This window comes from Dicentrarchus labrax, unplaced genomic scaffold (genome assembly GCF_905237075.1).
Source record: "Dicentrarchus labrax unplaced genomic scaffold, dlabrax2021, whole genome shotgun sequence".
In the NCBI taxonomy this organism is placed as follows: Eukaryota; Metazoa; Chordata; class Actinopteri; family Moronidae; genus Dicentrarchus; species Dicentrarchus labrax.
Window position 1 is genome coordinate 7,074,440 of NW_026136715.1, and position 18,862 is coordinate 7,093,301.

The following is an 18,862-nucleotide window of genomic DNA, read 5'->3' on the forward strand; positions in this document are numbered from 1 at the left end:
TCTCCCAAAAAAGTAAGTAGTAAGCAAAAGGTCGGGTGTTATAAATCTCCAGGTGGCAAACGGAGAATGAGCCACTTGTGTTATTATTGTGTCACCGTTGAGCCGCCAGGGAGAGAAAACGCAAAAAAGGGAATCGGTCACCAGGAGGCGACCAAGTCTACATCTCACATTTGAAGTATTGCAAATGTTTAAATTAATATTTCTCACAGAGTAGATTCAACTCAAGCATCAGTAGAAAGCTCCACTAACTACCACTCACACACATACTGCATGTATTCAACTAGCATGTCTCTCTCCTGCAGCCCTACTCGGGCCGCGAGTGAGGACAGATCACAATTCAATGCCCACCCCAGCATGCATCTCTTCATCTAGTGGGTATAGGGTTCCTTCCATCTTACTTTCACACATTTCACCTCACTGTAGAAAAAAAAAAACTCTTACTGACATAATTTCAGACAGGCTGGTCAAAAAAAATCTGTCTCTATAAATTTCTGATCTATTTGTGTAAGCAAAAGACAGACAACGGTGGAAAGAAATGTGAAATCCTAGTGGACACCTTGAAATGGAAGAACACATACACATTTGGTATATAAGACAGGAGAAGTAAAATGGGCTGACCATTCATCCTGGTTCACAGAACAGGGGAGCTAAAACAAACCATTTTCCTCTACGGACCGCGATACGTATTGTTTGTTGAGTCTGTGTTTAAGTCGGCATACGTATTTGGGATATGACACCTGAAAAACAGAGGCCCTGAGCATCCAAGATGACATATGGAAAGAACGGTTGGGTGGGTAATAAGGACTGGCAGCCTGTTATTCCCGACCAGCCAACCCCTCGCACTGCATTTGTAAAATTAAACGAGTGAACCTGAATCTGCTGAAGTCCAAATAATCCACTCACTTGCAGAGTAAACTCAGAGTCAAAGCAGGCTGATTGGCCAGCCGAGTCCACTTTGCAACATCAGTGGAGAAACAGGGAGAACCAAAAAGGAAGAGGAAGGACAGACATCAGTGGAAATAGGCTCGATAACATGCGTAAGCACTGAGAGCCAGTGCCGTGCCCAGGCACACGTTGGTTAGAAGAGGGGACCAAGTCCCCGGCACAGGAGAGCTTTCCTTTGGCTGCTCCACTGCTTCGGGCAGCTCCTCTTCCTCGGCCTCGTGCTGCTGCTGGGATTTGGTTGGAGCTCTGGAGGTATGGTCTTCGATTTCCACGTAGCCATCGAGCTGATCGGCATCATCAGGAGGAGGCTCGGGGGCAGCAATGTTCCTCTTTCTCAGCTCCGACTCTTGTGAGGACCTGAATGAGGAAAGAGTACGGCTTTAATGTCCCTGAAGGACAATGTGGTTCAGGTTGGTTTTATTAGATGGATTCAACAGATGGTCCTGGAGCCTCTGGCACCAACAAGTTCAAATGTAGCCTACTTATGTTTCCTCAATTAAACTTTCAAAAACATTATTTGTTTACCCCAGACTGCGGATCTCCATCGGTTGGATAATCTCATCATTTTCAGGGAAAAAGGACGGCTCAACTTTGCCGTTGTGTGGGTCTCTGGGAGGAGGAAGAGGAGGAGGAGGGGAGAACTCTGGAGGATCGTCTTCCTCGTTTGAGAGCTCTTTCCATGACTCCTTGAGGAGAAACAACAATATCCCTTTATATTAAATAAAAACAAACAAATTTTGTATCTTAAGAACAAAGAGCAGGATAGAGAGGAAGGACTTGCCTGCAGGGACGTATCCCCCTTGATGTACTTGGCACCTTCAATGACAGCAAGGTAGGAGAAGCGAAGTTGATCTGCTGTCTGAATCAAGCCCATTCGATAGCGTCGCATCTCCAGCAGCACATCACGAATCCGCACCGAAGACGGGTCTTTACGCATGGACATCTACACATAACAGCAAAAACATTCAGTACGTCAGAGGTTTGAGTTTGAAGGGTTTGATTGAGCTTTAGAATATAAATCGCTGAAGAGACGTTGAGTACTGCACACAAGTCCGACCGCTCTTTATTACTGCGACAGGTTGTCACAATGATCAGAGGATTTAGTGTTTTTCTGCTGTAACGTTGGTTCTTTGTATGAGCTCATTTCCTGTACAGTGTTGTGGGGAATGGTAATGTCATAATTTCTCAATAGCAGAGTACAAACCAATAAGAGGCAGGTGTCCACAAGACAAAATGTCCCCGAGCGCCCGATGCCGGCACTGCAGTGCACCACCACCGGTCCCTGGTCCGAATTCAGACAACCAGACTCTCGCACCTTGAACAGGAAGTTAAGGAAGGAGGCGGGAGACTCTGGTACCCCAAAGTCCGGCCAGGTGGTGTAGTGAAAATGTAAAATCTCACGAGTCTCTCCAGTCTGGAAAGGAAGATCAGAGAGAAAACAAACATGGAAGAAGGATTAAAAGACCAAAGAAGAGACCATGGCTCTTCCCCACTAAGTCCTAATCTGAAACCATACTTTTAAAAACACACAGAAAAAACAAACAACTCTAATAAAATACTTACAGACAGATTCTCCAACTCCAGCTGACGGACTGTATAGTAAGATTTGATGTCTTCTGAGACAAGAGTAAGCTTGAAACTGGTATCTTCAAAGATAGCATCTTTCTCCTCTCTGTGTGGCCAATATTGGGCACATTTAACCTACAAACCAAACAGAGGTGCACATTACAGATAACAGACGGAGAAATGCATAACAAACAACACATATTGACACTGTCACACATTGAAGTGTAACTCCACCCTTCAATTCTTCATGCTCCCTCCCTCACAATGTAGAAAATGTATCAGAGACCTGCAAAGGACAGTGACTTTACGGGGCATGGCCTCGACACCGATCGGCGTGATTGACAGGCTGACCACAGTGGCACAGCAGAAACAGCGAGCTGTTAGTCAGAGTTAATGAGCAGCCGCCATCAGACTCTGTCCAAGCTGGAAACAGAGAGTCCGCTCACTCGAGGCACTTTGACAGCTATTTGTAAAAGCTGCTCAATTTTAACACCAGCTTTAATGTGTTTCATCACAGAACCGTGATATAAGTCAGTTTACAGCTCAAAAAACACATTCTAGGGTGGAGTACCTCTTTGAAATTACACTGTATTTTGTCCACTGTCCACCTCAGGCTAATAAATCTAGCATGAAACACAGTTTTTTCTGGAGCTGATGATGGAAGTAGCTAAGGAGTGAGCCCTCTCAGTGCATCCTGGAAACAATTAAGCTGTTATTTGATAAGCTCTATTAAATATATCAACCAGTAATAAAAAACAAAACAATTAGTATAGAAGCAAGTAGAAAACATCATTTGTTGAACCGTGCTGTGTGCTTACAGATCCTTTCTCTATGACTCGGTTCAGCATCACGACACCGCGGGTCCTCTGCTCCCACACCATCTCCCAGAAGTGGCCACATGTATTTGGAAGGGGTCCCTGAAAGAGAAAGAAGTGTTAGCAGAGCGGATTTTATTCTCAGTAGAACTAAATAATACCAGTGCATCTATTTAAACATGTATTGAATGTACTGAATCTTCAGTCTGCAGCCAACACACATCAAATTATCAACTTTTAAAAGTCCTATTTTTGTTTGATTTACTCACTAAAACCTCTCAGCTTCTTACTCTCAAGCTGCAAAAATCCAGATGAGAGACGAGAATAGCTTATAAAAATGTTGATATCTGAGTCACTCACAGCCACAAGCTTTACAAGCAGCAGCAAGCGAGTTGTGACTTTTTCTTGCCCTGGGTTTCCCCCCCTCTCAGACTACATTAAGGTTACTGTGAGACAGTAAAGCACAAGGGGTCTACAACAATGCAACATTAGGTGCAACACTTAAAACCTACATACAGAAAACACTCTTCTCTGTATGTGTATATGTTTATATTCATAGTTTTGTACTTACTTTTGGAAAAACCTCATTGTGAAGTCTTCCCATGTCACAGCACAGGTAGTACCCCCCACTTCCTTGTTAATGACACAATTATAAATATTGTCCAACGTCACACAAACAACAGGTACGAATTCTGTATAAGGGAGGACTGTCACTGTCCGACTGCAGAGGACTGATCTCAGTGTTAGCGTCTTATTTACTTAATTCACTACTTAAAAACTACTTTAATCTGCTCACCTTGTACTCTTTTTCCACACACACGCACACGCACACACACACACACACACACACACACACACACATACACACTTCTGTTTCTCTAGCACTGTTTGTGTCTCTGTTGACTTTCTTCAGAAGTATGTTTTATGTTTTTTTTTAAGCCGCATTTGGGATTTTTTTTCCACCCACGATTCCCTTTTTATATCAGCAGGTGGAGGCTCGTTAAAGATGTAGCTTATCAAAACTATAGAAACCATAATGTACCAAATAAATAACACCAACTAGGACCGATACCACTTTTTTCACACCAAATACAAGTACTTATATGTGAGTATTTCCTGATACCGAGCACTGATATGAGTACTTAATAAAAACCATTACAGTGTTAAGAAAGAAAGCATGTTTCATTTTCATCAGATGTTTCTCACTTTCTGATTTTAATTAAATAAAATGTTGCCATTGTTGTAAAAGTTGCTTAAAATATCTCCAAATGTGAAAGTGGTATCGGGTGTAGCCGATAAACAAAACACGTCTTCAGACACATCTGCAGGCAGCCTTGTGGAACAATGTCAGCGCTCCCCCTCGTACCATAACTCTCATACACCCGACTGTAAACATATGACTAGATTTCCTGTAGAATAGTAATTATAAGTGACTTTTCTTTGTTTTGATAACAGTAACAAATTGAGTTATCAGTTGACCACTAATTGGGTGCAGTATACGAGTACATGAGCACATTACTGGACCAGACACCGGTATCAGTGCATCCCTAGCACCATGTGTTTACTGCTGTTCACTCTTGCTTCTGTGCTTGTAAAATATACTGTGTCCGCATCAGAGAGTCTCTCTCTCTCTCTCTCGCTGTGTTTCTGTGTGTGACTATCAGTGCACCGTGCAGGAAGAGCAGAGTGAGAGGTGGGGGGGGGGGGGGGGCAGTGTCCACTAGTTAATCGATCGCGGATACTTGTACAGGGTGTGAAAGTACACACTGTTAAACAGAAGTGTAAAATGTTTTCGGTTCATTATGAAACTGAATTTGGGAAACGCTGAGTGTTGTGAATCTTCTTACCTGAGTGAGAATATAGTTCCTCTGTGCCTCTTCTACTGTTATCAGGCTGGCATTGATGTAGTCATTCGTACCCAGCTGCAGACATATTCTGCTGTGGTCAACTGAGGGGAACAAAGAAAGATAATATGCTGACGTGTCTCACAACCCTCAAGGGGCTATAAATGCAATTGTCAGACCGACACAGCTGCTGAGAACATACGAGAAACTGTGGATATATGGGTTATATCGAGTGTTTCTTGATTTCCATAGAAGGAACATTTGAGTTAAAAAGTTAACACGTTCCAGGTTACTGTTTCACATATTTATCAAAAGGGAGTACGACACACACACTGGATGATATACAGTAACCCTCTGCAAGCTGGTCTGCAACAATTTGCATAAGTCATTCAGTGTGAAACAGAGGAAACCACATACAGTTCAGCTGCTGGAATTGTGACGTTACGGAAAATAATTTTACTGAATAATAATTAATTTCCAAAACTAAACAGTTCGTCTGACATGAGCAGACAACGACAGCTAATAACAGTTGAATATATTTAGGCATGTTGCCTCTCTTAAGATGAAAGAAGGAATAAAATGTACGTTTGGAGGAAGAGAAAAAAAGAGGAGGTTCAGGATACACCAGTTTACATTTTAAATATAGTTTCTTAAAGTAAAATGTGACTTAAATCTACTCGAATATGTACTATATGTTTCTGTAGATCAACTCTAACTCGTTAATAGGGTTTTATACTACTTTTATCTGATTGTACTGTTGGTTTTACAACAACAACTTCACTATGTACTAATGTATTTCCTCAGTTGTGTTGGGAATACGGATGTAAATTAGCAGTTGAGCTAACCCCGGCACGTTTACACTGATGTTGTAATTGTTGATTAATGTGCGCTGTCCCCTAGAATAAAGAAATAAAACAATAAAAATGAACCTGTAATAATAATATAAAGACACTGATAACATAAAAGCCAGCACACACATAATAACTTTAGCTGATGATTATAATGTCTCCAGCCTCGTGTAGCTTTACCTTCATGTACTATAACCATATTTATACTATATTAAATGATACACTATTATTCAATAGTATCAGAAGTACTGAAGATATAAAACAGATCTACAATCACATTCTCAACAAAAGCCAATACAGATGAAACAATAAGAAATTATCCTATTTTGTGTTCCTAGGACTTCTTTTTCATTATCAAAATAGATATTAACTATAAAACTATAATGAACTATTCTATCGGCGTTTAAAATTACAACCTAAATACACAATAATACATTTGCTAAACTGTGTAACTATGTGACATTGTCTTATTCAAAATGTTTATTACTACAATAATAAAAACATTAATCCTGACGTCAAACAGCATTGAGCTTATATTTAAATTCAAGAGAGGGAAACTCATCTTGGTGTGGCTGTAACTTTACCAGTCACCACTGACTGATGATTACAGAGCTGTCCGCAATATAAAAAGGAATATTTTAAAAGTTTAAAGAGCAACTTACATGGGCTAACATCTCTGTAACGATTCCGATTCTTGTTTTCGGGTAATTTGGCAAACTTGCAAGGTAGTTCACATGACTGATGACGAATCTCCTGTGACAGAATAAATTAAAAAAAAACATCATTACAGCAACATTGCATTTATATCACATTAAAGCACAGTGGTTAAGGCGTGCTAGAAAACTTAAAAGAGACAGTAGGCCTATATCTGAGCATCTGGTTCACTTCTGGGACTTACAGTTAATGTAAATTATCTAATAGAACAGCCAAGTGTCAGGGACAAGAAGAAACCCCTCTTACAGGAAATAATCTGCTCAAAATGCATCAAAATCACTCGTTTTACACAAACTTCTTGCAGTTATCGAGCTCCCTGTGTGGGTTCATTGTACAATTTTAAAATATAATGTGAAATATCAATAAAATGTCACATAACCAGGGGTTGTCAGTTTAATAAATTAAAAAACTGCTGTAAAGTTTCCTAAAAATGGGTGTTGTTCCTTCCTATATTTAATTCTGTGGAAAAAATAAAAAAGAATAAAAACACTGTAGATGTTATATAACTCCCTAAATACAATACCAGCTGATAATTAATAGATATTCTGTGCAAATATAAAAATAAAATAGGCACTAAAACTTTACAATGTGTGCAGCCACAGTTTAATGATGGGATGTTGCAGACACATCAATCTGTTGGGGACCAAACTAAAGCCGAACCAGGGCTCAATAAGTGTTAGATAGATACCTATAAACCATCATATTTTAATTAATTTGTCCTGGAAGTTGCAGCCTCACCAGCGGACCACTTCCACCTTCATTTACCGAGAGAGAGACAGGGGAGGGCGGGGAGGGAGGGAGGGGAGGACCTACCTGGTAAATGGCGCTCCAAGTACCGTTTTCATCGATTTCCCCAAACTCGGCTTCCATTGCTGACAGTCCAGCTGCCACTCCTTCTTCCTCTTCTTCCTCTTCTTCCTCCCGATACAGACACCCACAGCTCACCAGTGACTAGACAGTTTTTTTTTTTATACTCTTACCAGTGTCCGGTAGTAGCCGACAACTGTTCCGCCACACTTGTGTAATTCTCCGTACGGCAGCACATAGATTACCGTGTTACCGCTCCCTCTCCCTCGGCCTGCTGTTAGCGGAAACCCGCCGCTGGCTCCTCCTACACGGTGTTAGAGCCGCCGTCCTCGGGTGTCTGAAAAAGAGGGTTATTTTGTTTTTATATATATATAATAATATCGATAATATTCCGTGTTGAAGTGGGGTTTTTACCCGTCTTTGTCGCAGCTGGAGATGTAACTTTGTGTGTGTGTGTGTGTGAGAGAGTCGCTTTACCTTTCCAACGGCTGCTTTTGGAGACAGAGCAGCGAGGACGCGCGGAAGGCATCTTGTTTCTGGGGCGTAGTGCGCAGGTGCAGCGTCCCGGAGGTGACGACGTGCGTCTGCGCGGTCGCCATATTGGTAAGGTCAAGATCCGCCGGTTGATAGTGTGAGACAGGCAGACTGCACTCTTCCTAATCTATAAATATAGGTTTATTCTCCTGTGAATCTAAATTAATATAAACAAGTTAAATGTATTGTTAATAATATTATAATTAAGATAAGATAATTCCTTTATTTATTATTTATTTAAGGAGAAATTCATTCTGACACAGCAGCATTAGAGCAAAACAGCCCAAAAACAGAAAACAAAGAATATCACAGTAAAAATATTGCTAATATTATTAACATTAGAATATATAAAAACTATAAATTAAAGTATACACACTATTTGTTGTTCAAGTAGGACATGGAGTCCAAAATATGAGCAGAAAATTAAACTAAACTAAAACTACTAAAGTGGAAATTAAATATAAATAGTGCAAAAGGTTTGTGCGTTGTAGGTAGGAGTTCTAAACCAGTCTTTATCTGCTGGGGCTGGAGGAACTGGGAGCTGTGGCGCTGTGGGGTCTGATGGCAGATGGTACAAATGAGCCTCGGGGCTGGATCCGTCTGTGGCTGAAGATGCTCCTGAGCTGCCTCAGCTCAGCGTGGAGAGGATGAGAGGTAATTATAATAGAATAGTATATACATAAATGTCGATTCGCCAAATCATCCAACTACCGCGTGGCAGGAATTTAATAATGAGCTAACCTTATTAAATAAATGTATAAGGAAAATAAAAAAATGCCCCTGCCCAAAGACTTTGTGCATTAATGTCTGATTTTTTAAATACTTTTTCTTTTATTTATTTATTTTTCCATTTGTTGCTGTTGTTACCCGCATGTGTTATTAGAATCTCTTGTCATTGTGTTGACTAGGATTGATTTTACTGATCCATGATTGAAAAAAAGAAAGCAAATTGTTTCTGTTCCTTTGTACAAAGTGAGTTTGTTTAATAAAGCATACAAAGTATGATCTTGTCTTTCTGTAAGGTTTCATTCAAGTCATCCATAAATAGTCTCAACGCAACCGTCACACACTCTCGTATGTGAAAGTCTGAAAGAGCCTCGATTGGAAGAAGCAGTATGGTTTTATCCTTGTTGGAGCGTCACTCTAACACAGAGACACATTCCTGAGTTGTGGGACAGAAAGTGTGGTGAGATGATCACGTCCTTGGCTCCTTAGTGAAGTCTCAACATCCCGCTGTGTACTCGGACATAGAGTTCAGTTAGAAACAGGGTTAAATGTTGTTTGCATATAATATCCTCTTTAACAGTTGCGTATGGTTTTACAACGACCAGATCAAAGGGTTGTATAGGTTCCTAAATATTGCCATTACACTAGTTAATAAAGAGAGGTGGAAAAAAAGAGATCCAAACTGCACTACAAAATCAGCTGTTACTCACTTAATTCTGAAACTGATTTTTAAGGTATTTGGTTTTGAGAAACTGAACATGATAACTGAATTAATTCAGTCACTATAGGGGCAGATCTAATCAGCTCTATGCCCCCAAACAAATTCTTAATAGCCCTTAACTTCCACTGGAACATGCAGGCGCGGTGATATAAACAGGCTACTTCAAGTGTAGATTCCTAGATCATCTTATATTGTTATAAAAGCCACCTGGTTGCTTGTTTTTGTGAAATGTGAAATTTGTTCGTGGAAAACTGAAAGGATATACACAGTAGGCCTACATCTCAGCATTTGGTTCACTTCTGTGAGGAGAAGTTAATGTAAAGTCTCCAACAGAACCATGGCCAAGTGTCAGGGACAAGGAAACACACATAAAAAGTTTGTTTTATTGTTAAAATTATTTTAAAAAATACATAAATGTTTCACGTTTATACATCCACACGCTGCACAAGCCTGCAGCATTTTTCCAAGAGGTGAATCTTGACTGGTTTTTTTTTGTGCATACAGCTAATTAAACACACCAGTATCAAGTTCAATTTCTCACGTTTATAAAAAACCAAAAATCATGAAAATCGGTTCAGAAACAAGCGAGTTACGGTCCATTGCACAACAGCATCTCCCAACACTGCTAACTGACCGGATCATGACCTCCCCAACATGGCCACCGCGCAGACGCACGTCTAAAAATCGAGAACGCGGCCGTTCCCCCGGAGCGCGCACGTACACTCACGTAACGCTCTGTTTACGTCCAATCTGTGGACTCTCTGCTGCTGTGACCTGCTGCAGGTTTTTAGTCAACGAAACACTCTTAGCTGGTTAAAACAAAAAGAAACCCGCCTCGGGGGATGATATGGGAGTATTTTGAAATCGCAGACAGTGCGTGTGCCCAGCGCGGGTCGCTGATAGTGTGACCCAGCAGAGGTCATCATGGATTAGCTGTTAGTTCAGAGGCTTTCTGCACACACACACTGACTGACAGCAAGAACTGGGACAAGGGACTTTGGTGCTACTAACGTTAGCTTGCGACGCCACTTAGCTGTACGTTTTCTTAAAACTGCTGCGACAGGTATTTTTGTAAATTCTTGACAAGTTCTTCTGTGTGTGTCGCTTCATGTGTTGTCTTCCTCCGACCACCGGCTCACTTTATATGGCTGTGTTTTTCCTAGTTGTTGTGTAGCGTTGGCGTTAGCTCCCCCCCCCTCTTTCAGCTGTCGTTGGCTGGCTGCTTGTGCTAATGTGTAGCTATAGTTATTGCCTCCCAGTGGTGGAAAAAGTATTCAAATCTTTTAACGGTAAGTTGCTTTGGCGAATGCACAGTGCACAATTAGATCTCAAATAGAAATCAAAACACCCCATTGTTAGCTGTAATCTAGATATAAGACCTGTGACTGCAGATAAGGGCCCTGTCACATAAGCTTTGCATGGAAAATCTTAATTTGCTGACTGCAGCTGTCAGACAAATTTAAATAAATAAGCATAAAGTATATTATTTACCTCTAAAATGCAGTGGAGCTCGCACAAATTGGACACACTCAAGCTGAGTAAGTACATACACTTTATTTATTTTGTTTCTCAGGCTTTCTAACTCACGCAAGTTACATCAAATATACATTATATCTGTTTCTGTTGGGCGCTCACACACACGTCACACAACAAACTTAACAAATGTGGACACAAAACACACTCACTCACCAGATGATCACACGTATATATATATTAAGTGCCGTGTGTGTTTGTCCGTCTCGTTGTTTTTTTTTTTTAGAGTCCTGGAGTGGTTTGAGATCGTTGAGAGATTCTCAAGGCAGCATGGCGCCCAAAGACATCATGACCAATTCCCACGCCAAATCCATCCTCAATGCAATGAACTCGCTTCGCAAGAGTAACACACTCTGTGATATCACTCTGAGGGTGGAGAACACAGATTTTCCAGCTCACCGGATCGTCCTGGCCGCCTGCAGCGACTACTTTTGTGCCATGTTCACCAGTGAGGTAACTAAACATACTGTAGTACTCTTAAAAACTAATTATCGCTATTATTTACCTCTGCAAAACGTGTTACATACATCTTGATAGAGAATAAGAGTATCTATCCCTCAGGGAGAAGATGCCCCAGTTACAGATTAAGAGGCTTTCTGAGAGTTTCTAAGGAAGTGTTTGAATTTACTAAACAAGACAATTATGGGAATTGCTACAGGATAATACCCAATGCTTATAACTAATCCCTCAATGATATGTTTCTTGTCATTAGACTTGATAGCCTCTCTTTTTGTGGCTCTGCAGCTTGCAGAGAAGGGAAAATCTTTTGTGGACATCCAGGGGCTCACTGCAGCAACCATGGAGATCCTGTTGGACTTTGTGTACACAGAGACGGTGTTAGTCACAGTGGAGAATGTCCAAGAACTGCTCCCTGCTGCATGCCTGCTGCAGCTCAAAGGTAAGATTAAGAGTGCCGGCTGTACCTTGATTTGAAAAGTGTGTGCGTAAGTCAGCTGATATGGTTGTGAGTATTGGCAGAGGGTTTCTGCAGGTCTTTAAATTCAGTGTCCGCAAACAAAAAAAGGAGTTAAATGGTATTAAAAAGTCATAAATGTAAGTGTTAAATGTTTTCTCTTGCCTGCTGTTGGCAGTTATGTTAGTTTATTTGTAATTAATTAATAATTTTGAATTGGTTAATCCATCCATCCACATAATGCCACTTAATACCACTTAACCCAGTCTAGGTCACATTAGTTTAATTAATCCTGTCATCAGGAATTATTATTACTGTTATATACTGCTGGGAAGTGATGAAAAACGTGATATATTTCCATTCTGCGTGGTATTAAAAGTCTTTTAAAAGTCTTACATTGAACCCTGCCGGAACCCGAGGCACGGCATTGCACCACTTTTCAAAAGAAATGGTTTCATCATTTCTAAATTAACAGTTGTTGAGTAACACGAGAGTCACGTCCGTCATTATCTGGCTGAATGTGAACGAAACCTGTGTGTACACACGAATGTATCTTTGTTTTTGTCCTCAGGGGTGAAAAGAGCATGTTGTGATTTTTTGGAGAGTCAGCTTGATCCTTCCAACTGTCTGGGTATTCGTGACTTTGCCGAAACTCACAATTGCCTTGACCTGATGCAGGCCGCCGAGCTCTTTTCCCAGAAGCATTTCTCTGAGGTGGTTCAGCATGAGGAGTTTATGCTGCTCAGCCAGACAGAAGTGGAAAAGCTCATAAAATGTGATGAAATCCAGGTAGGAAAACTGGATGTCATGAGGTTTTCTTACTTTTTGGCATCAGCTGCATGATTAATCGAAATATTACCAAAATTGCAACAAGTGCAGGATCCAAATTGCAGCAGTTTTTCATTATTTAGCATTATAATGAAGTTCTGTTGTGCTGCAGAGATTTTCTAGCCTTTACATCTTGTTCTCCTGATGTAAGAAGACACGTTTGTTTGGTACAAACCTCAACAAATATCACATCATATCAGCAAAATAATCTTTCTTACCATATCGTGTAGCCCTACTGCGGAGGCTGGTCTGAATACTATGCATAACTAAATGTTTTATTTGAAATACCTGAAACCATAATGAGATACCTGCTCCCTGAAGCATTCGTGTACAGACCTGCAGTAACTCTAAAGGGTTCCAATTGGTGTTAAGGTGCCCAAAAAAAGCAGCTTGACTAAAATAGTGCAGTGTCAGATGAGTTTGACTTTCACAGCTTTCTTATTATCTTTCACCTGAGTGAGTGTGAGAAGAGGAAAGCAAGTACCGACCTGCTGTAATCTTAGTCGGTGGGCCCCCCCAGTTCCACTCACTTTTGCGGATTGGCCTGACAATGAAATTGCAGAGAAGAAAACCTGATTTAAGTTTGCTTTTGTGCTCAGGAAATTCCTGTTCCCAACCACATGCCTTGCTTTGTGAAAACACAGTTATTATCACTCAATGATTTATAGATCATCAATTCTGTCAAATGGTTCTTCCTGTCATTTTTGTTGTTTTTAAAATAAAAACTAGACCATGCAGGTAAATCACAGTCACGCATTATTTTGCACTCAGTAAAAACTTTCCTTCTTTGTGTTCGTCTTTCCTCGTGTGAGGATTTCAGGGTGAGAATTTATGGCTTGTTTCACCTTCAGGAGACTGCGTTGTTGCACATTGTGTGTGCCTTTGCGATTACAAACGTAATTGCAACTGCAGAACAATTAATAATAACAGTTGGTTAGTTAGTTAGAGTGGTTGCATCACTAATGGACTTTTATCTGCAGTTGTGAGCTAATTTTTGAATGAATATGTGGCTTTAACGCAGCTTCTTCTCACTCTATATGCTGTCTGTATGAAGGTGGACTCGGAGGAGCCTGTATTTGAAGCCGTGTTAAACTGGGTCAAACACAACCGAAAAGAGCGAGAGCCCTACCTGCCAGACATGCTCGAGTTCGTTCGAATGCCGCTCCTGACCCCCCGCTACATTACAGATGTCATTGATGCTGAGGTGAGTCAGGCGACACGCGGCAGGTTGTCGTGTAATCAGACGCCAAGCTCTTCGATGAAGGATTATGTGTTATAGTATATATCACCGTTACCCCTGTAATTAAGCATGTTTTGACACGTTTTAGCCCCTCATTCGGTGTAGCCTGCCATGTCGAGACCTCGTTGATGAAGCCAAGAAATTCCACTTAAGACCGGAGCTGAGGAGTGAGATGCAGGGCCCACGCACACAAGCTAGATTAGGTAGAAATCCTGTTTTTAATAGCGACTTTGCTATATGCATGCCTCCTCCTATACACCTTCTTTGTAATCCACACTGGTATTAAAAGTGATTTATGGTTCCTTTCAGGTGCCAAAGAAGTCCTGTTGGTTATTGGCGGGTTTGGCAGCCAACAATCACCAATAGACATAGTTGAGAAATATGATCCAAAAACACAAGAATGGAGTTTCCTTCCTGTGAGTATCAGAACTTTTGAAAAAGATCCTTGCATGTTTTTTTATCTTAGTGGATTTGGATAATTTAAGCCTGTATTTCTTTAAACAGAACATTGCACGGAAGAGGCGTTACGTCGCCACGGTGTCTCTCCACGATCGGGTTTATGTGATCGGAGGCTACGACGGTCGGTCGAGGCTCAGCTCCGTGGAGTGCCTGGACTACACGGCGGACGAGGACGGCGTTTGGTACACCGTCGCCACCATGAATGTGCGCCGCGGCCTCGCTGGAGCCACGACGCTCGGAGGTGAGCGAGCTCGTTTGCCAGATGAGTCAGCGGTGTTTCCTTTCCGAGAAATTCCCCGTGGATGTTTTCTTCTCTCTCAGAATGGTATACAATAACAAAGCAGTTGTGTTTTTTCCATCTTATTTGGCTCTCGACAGACATGATCTATGTCGCCGGTGGCTTCGATGGCAGCCGACGTCACACCAGCATGGAGCGATATGACCCAAACATCGACCAGTGGAGCATGCTGGGAGATATGCAGACGGCAAGAGAGGGAGCTGGTCTGGTGGTGGCCAGCGGACTTATATACTGTCTAGGTGGGAACAGATTAACTTAACGTCTCATTCTTTAATAACTTTGACACATATTGTGGTCATATTAGGGCTGGATTGCTGATTGTTTTCTTAATTAGGTCCAAAAATTATCCAAATATTAGTGAAATCCAAACATTACCAAGTGCAATGTCCAAATCGCAGAAGCTGCAGTATTTTAATAAAAGTAAAATGTGTGACAAACATTATAAAGAAGTACTTGAGGGCTGCAGAGAACCTACAAATCTTGTTCTCCAGATGTAAGAAAACATGTTTGTTTGGTTCAGACCTCAACAAATGTCACATTATCACGATTATAACTGCAAAAATGATCATTCCCACTGATTGTGAATCAATATCTGTCAAAATTATTGCAATATCATGCATCAATTAATCATTTTGTCTATAAAATGTCTGAAAATATAATTTGCCGGAGCTAAAGGTTGCATGTCCAAACCCAAAGACACTCAGTTCACCATCAAATAAGAAAAAGAAAAGCAGCAAATCCAAACATTTGAAAAGCTGGAAGCAGCAAATGTTTATCATTCTGCTTGAATCATTTCAATAGCTTCCAATTAATTTGCCTACCAGCTACAAATATAACGTGAACACGAGAGAGATTTCTCATCCTCAAAGACATAAAACCATTAAAGCAAACATAAATCCAACATTTCTGCAGCAGTCATGTACTTGCACTCTCTCCTGTCAGGCGGTCAAAATTAAGCATTTTTCATTTGAGCTTCTTGTCGTCTTAATAAATGCTTCAGTCAACGGTCCATTTGTGCAGTAAAGACACCTGGATACACTTTAGACTCGTTTAAAACTCTGAAACTCCTGTAGGTGTAACTGTGTTAACAGAAAACTCTAAGGCTTTGATGGTTGACTAACTCTTAAAGACAACCTGTAAACGGACGTGAAGAGACTCGTTAACCAAACAACATTACGGCTACAAACAACCCATAATGCAACACTGTAAGACCTGGTGTTACACCGATACTCTCTCCTCTAATATCGGTAAAATCTAATAACATCTAACGGCTAACGTTCATTTTCATTATGGATTAATATGACATCAATTTCCTTAATTAGTTGGTTAATTGTTTGGTTTATAAAATATCCCCTGACAGTTTCTTCAGGGTTAAGATGAGATTTAGTTTGACCTCCAAAATCCAAAGATATTTAATTTACTTTCACATAAGACAAAGAAAAGAAGAAAACTCTAACAAATGAGATGTTTTTTGAAAAATTTGTGCTTCAAAAAAACGTATAAATTATTTAAATAGTTGCCTATTATTTTCCTGTCAACTGATGAATCGACTAATTGTTGCAGCTCTGCACTTTTTCCTGATATTCCCTCACAGGCGGATACGATGGACTAAATATCCTGAATTCAGTGGAGCGTTATGACCCACACACAGGCCACTGGACAAGTGTCACACCAATGGCCACCAAGCGGTCAGGTAGGTAAGACGACACAACAGACAGAAGTAAAATATCACGGCTAACTGAGTGTGTTACTGTTTATCTGAGACTTCTCTGCTGTTTTTCAGGGGCTGGTGTTGCTTTACTCAACGACCACATCTACGTAGTGGGAGGCTTTGATGGTGTGTCGCACCTCGACTCTGTTGAGGTCTACAACATCAGGACGGACTATTGGACCACTGTGGCCAGTATGACCACCCCGCGATGTTACGTAGGAGCAACCGTTCTCCGAGGACGTCTCTATGCCATCGCCGGGTAAGAAAGAGTGTCCTAGTGTCTGATTTTAAAGTGATAGTCGGTAACGTTCAGAAGAATTCTGTGTTGGTTGTTATTGTCCTATAACTATAACTGTCCAAACTATGTAGTATGTAGAACTATGTATGAATGAGACATGAGGTAGTTGGATTATTTTGGTTACTTTCAAAAATGTAGCTCGACTATTGTGTGACTCTGTCCTTAAACGTAAGAGTTAAATGATTTATAATAACACTCTGTCTTAGGTAATGTATCAGTTCCATAGGTGTGTAATGGTACACAGAGGTTATTATAGTTAACTAAAACCAAAAAATCAAACTAGGTGTGAAAAAAACATTTAGTTAACTGAAATAAAAATGAAAACTAGACTTTTAAAAATAATGAAAAGTAACTGAAACGATATTGTGTACTTACAATGTCTTTAGTTGTTAGACTGGGGTGTCTCTGTGACTGTGAATCAGATGCCTTCACAAAGTTTGTTTCTATTGTAATATCTATCCTGAACATCTTAATTCTTCCCCCTCACTAACAGCCCCCACATTGTTGTTTTAAAAAGCTAAAACTAACACAGAAACTAATAAACACTAAACATTGTTAAACAATAAAAACAAACTGAAACTAAACTGTAAAACTAATTAAAAATACAAAACTACAATAACTCACTCGAGTAGTAGTTCACATTAATAGATTATTTTTACAGTATTTGGTACAACAGGCTCTCACTGTTGTCTCTCTCTCTCTCTCTCTCTCTCTCTCTCTCTCTCCCTCTCTCTCTCCCTCTCTGCCCTCTCTCTCTCTTTCTCTTCTCTCTCTCTCTCTCTCTCTCTGTCTCTCTCTCTCTCCAGATACGACGGGAACTCTCTCCTCAGCAGTATTGAATGTTACGACCCGGTCATCGACTCCTGGGAGGTTGTTACCTCGATGGCGACTCAGCGGTGCGACGCGGGCGTCTGCGTTCTACGAGAAAAGTGATCGTTGCCAAGCACAAGAGGAAACTCAGACGGGAAGACAGGCAGCTAAACTTTTTGCTAAGAAAAAATGCCACTAAAACAGAGCCACAAAGGGAGATGTTTGTTTCGCCAGTGTGCAAAAATAGGTACTCTGAAATGAATAAGCGCTGCAGCTTGGGGACGGCCTCCTCCTCCCTCCCTCCCCCCTCCGTTGGATGGTCGACCCCCTCCGACACTTGGACTGCGCAACAGAGATTCAGCTTCGCCGTGGTAGACTTCACCTCAAAAGAGGCCTCCAAGGAGCCCATCACCACTTGCATGACTCTCTTTGGTGGTACTTGTCGTTACCTGTGAGATTATTTTTTCAGTTTGTCTTCAAAGTGCAATATATTTCTACTCATCATAAGAAAAAAACATGAAAAGATGGAGTTGATTTAGACTCCAGTTGCTGCTATATGCCTTATGACTTTGGCCTACATCAAACAGTGAACATCCGTGTTGCCTCCCATTTGACTTTGATGATAGTTACAGTACATCGGCTTGTTATCGAGCGTACTCATTTGGCATTTGCAAGGTCATGAATGGGTCAGTAATTCAAACCCCCTTTTTTGTAATTCTTCCTGTAAACAGTGCTTTTAGATTCAAATCACTTTAATACGAAATGTTTAATACTTACTGTTGCTTTCAGAATGAATATATATTTAGAGATAAATATTGTTTTAGAAAATGACTGAATTGTACCAGGTTACTTGGATTATTTTCGTCCCTCTATCTGGAGCAGGTGAAGAAAGTCACAAAGTAGTAAGTATGAGGTGCATGTGATTTGTTTTTCTTCCTCAGCTTATACATTTGGACATGTACATGTAGGACACAAAGTCATAACATCACTGTTGCCTGGAAAGTGAATAAACACTAAGAACTGACAGTTTTTGTCTGTGGTGCATCTTCTTTCGTCTTTAGTGATGCAGAAAACTCTATTTTTTACTCTATTTCAGGCATTATTTACATCTACAGAGCAAAAAAAGTGGAGAAATCATCCAGCCACAGTCTCAAATTCACTAACCTGTGCAGAGTAGAATCCATTTTATCCCTGTACCACTTAATGTGTGCATTTTAACACACAGAAACAATAAAAACTACATGTCCACATG

At 40.7% G+C, this 18,862-nt stretch overlaps 2 protein-coding genes and 1 long non-coding RNA gene across 14 annotated transcripts in view; 1 reads left to right on the plus strand and 2 right to left on the minus strand.

The window, feature by feature from the left end:
• The window catches only part of LOC127377346 (tyrosine-protein phosphatase non-receptor type 1), a 9,428-nt gene extending 1,324 nt beyond the window's left edge, over positions 1-8,104 (minus strand). The window contains exons 1-10 of one of the 2 annotated variants that reach the window (XM_051425141.1): positions 8,017-8,104; positions 7,546-7,876; positions 6,681-6,771; positions 5,174-5,274; positions 3,330-3,428; positions 2,509-2,646; positions 2,150-2,359; positions 1,727-1,888; positions 1,471-1,631; positions 1-1,302 (exon numbers count right to left, since the gene is read on the minus strand). The exon at positions 1-1,302 is cut by the window's left edge and continues 1,324 nt beyond it. In XM_051425141.1, the coding sequence (XP_051281101.1) occupies positions 1,011-1,302; positions 1,471-1,631; positions 1,727-1,888; positions 2,150-2,359; positions 2,509-2,646; positions 3,330-3,428; positions 5,174-5,274; positions 6,681-6,771; positions 7,546-7,602 (1,311 nt within the window). In that variant the 5' untranslated portion in view covers positions 7,603-7,876; positions 8,017-8,104 and the 3' untranslated portion in view covers positions 1-1,010. Of the gene's footprint in view, positions 1,303-1,470; positions 1,632-1,726; positions 1,889-2,149; positions 2,360-2,508; positions 2,647-3,329; positions 3,429-5,173; positions 5,275-6,680; positions 6,772-7,545; positions 7,877-7,953 lie in introns of both variants that reach the window. The other variant, XM_051425142.1, reaches the window with a different exon arrangement.
• Positions 1-18,862, minus strand: part of LOC127377357 (uncharacterized) — a 180,823-nt gene that overhangs the window by 99,700 nt on the left and 62,261 nt on the right. The window lies entirely within an intron of this gene.
• On the plus strand, positions 10,252-18,636 carry LOC127377339 (kelch-like protein 12). 11 transcript variants are annotated; one of them, XM_051425126.1, is made up of 13 exons: positions 10,254-10,809; positions 11,025-11,058; positions 11,280-11,506; positions 11,798-11,951; positions 12,538-12,755; positions 13,849-13,998; positions 14,123-14,237; positions 14,344-14,450; positions 14,539-14,734; positions 14,872-15,030; positions 16,386-16,484; positions 16,575-16,761; positions 17,607-18,636. In XM_051425126.1, the coding sequence occupies exons 3-13, from the start codon at positions 11,324-11,326 to the stop codon at positions 17,731-17,733; spliced, it is 1,695 nt and encodes a 564-aa protein (XP_051281086.1). In that variant the 5' UTR covers positions 10,254-10,809; positions 11,025-11,058; positions 11,280-11,323; the 3' UTR covers positions 17,734-18,636. The 11 variants fall into 11 exon arrangements, 10 of the variants coding, with proteins under 10 accessions (XP_051281084.1, XP_051281086.1, XP_051281088.1 ...); XM_051425128.1 differs by having other exon boundaries at positions 10,254-10,583; XM_051425130.1 differs by having other exon boundaries at positions 10,254-10,555.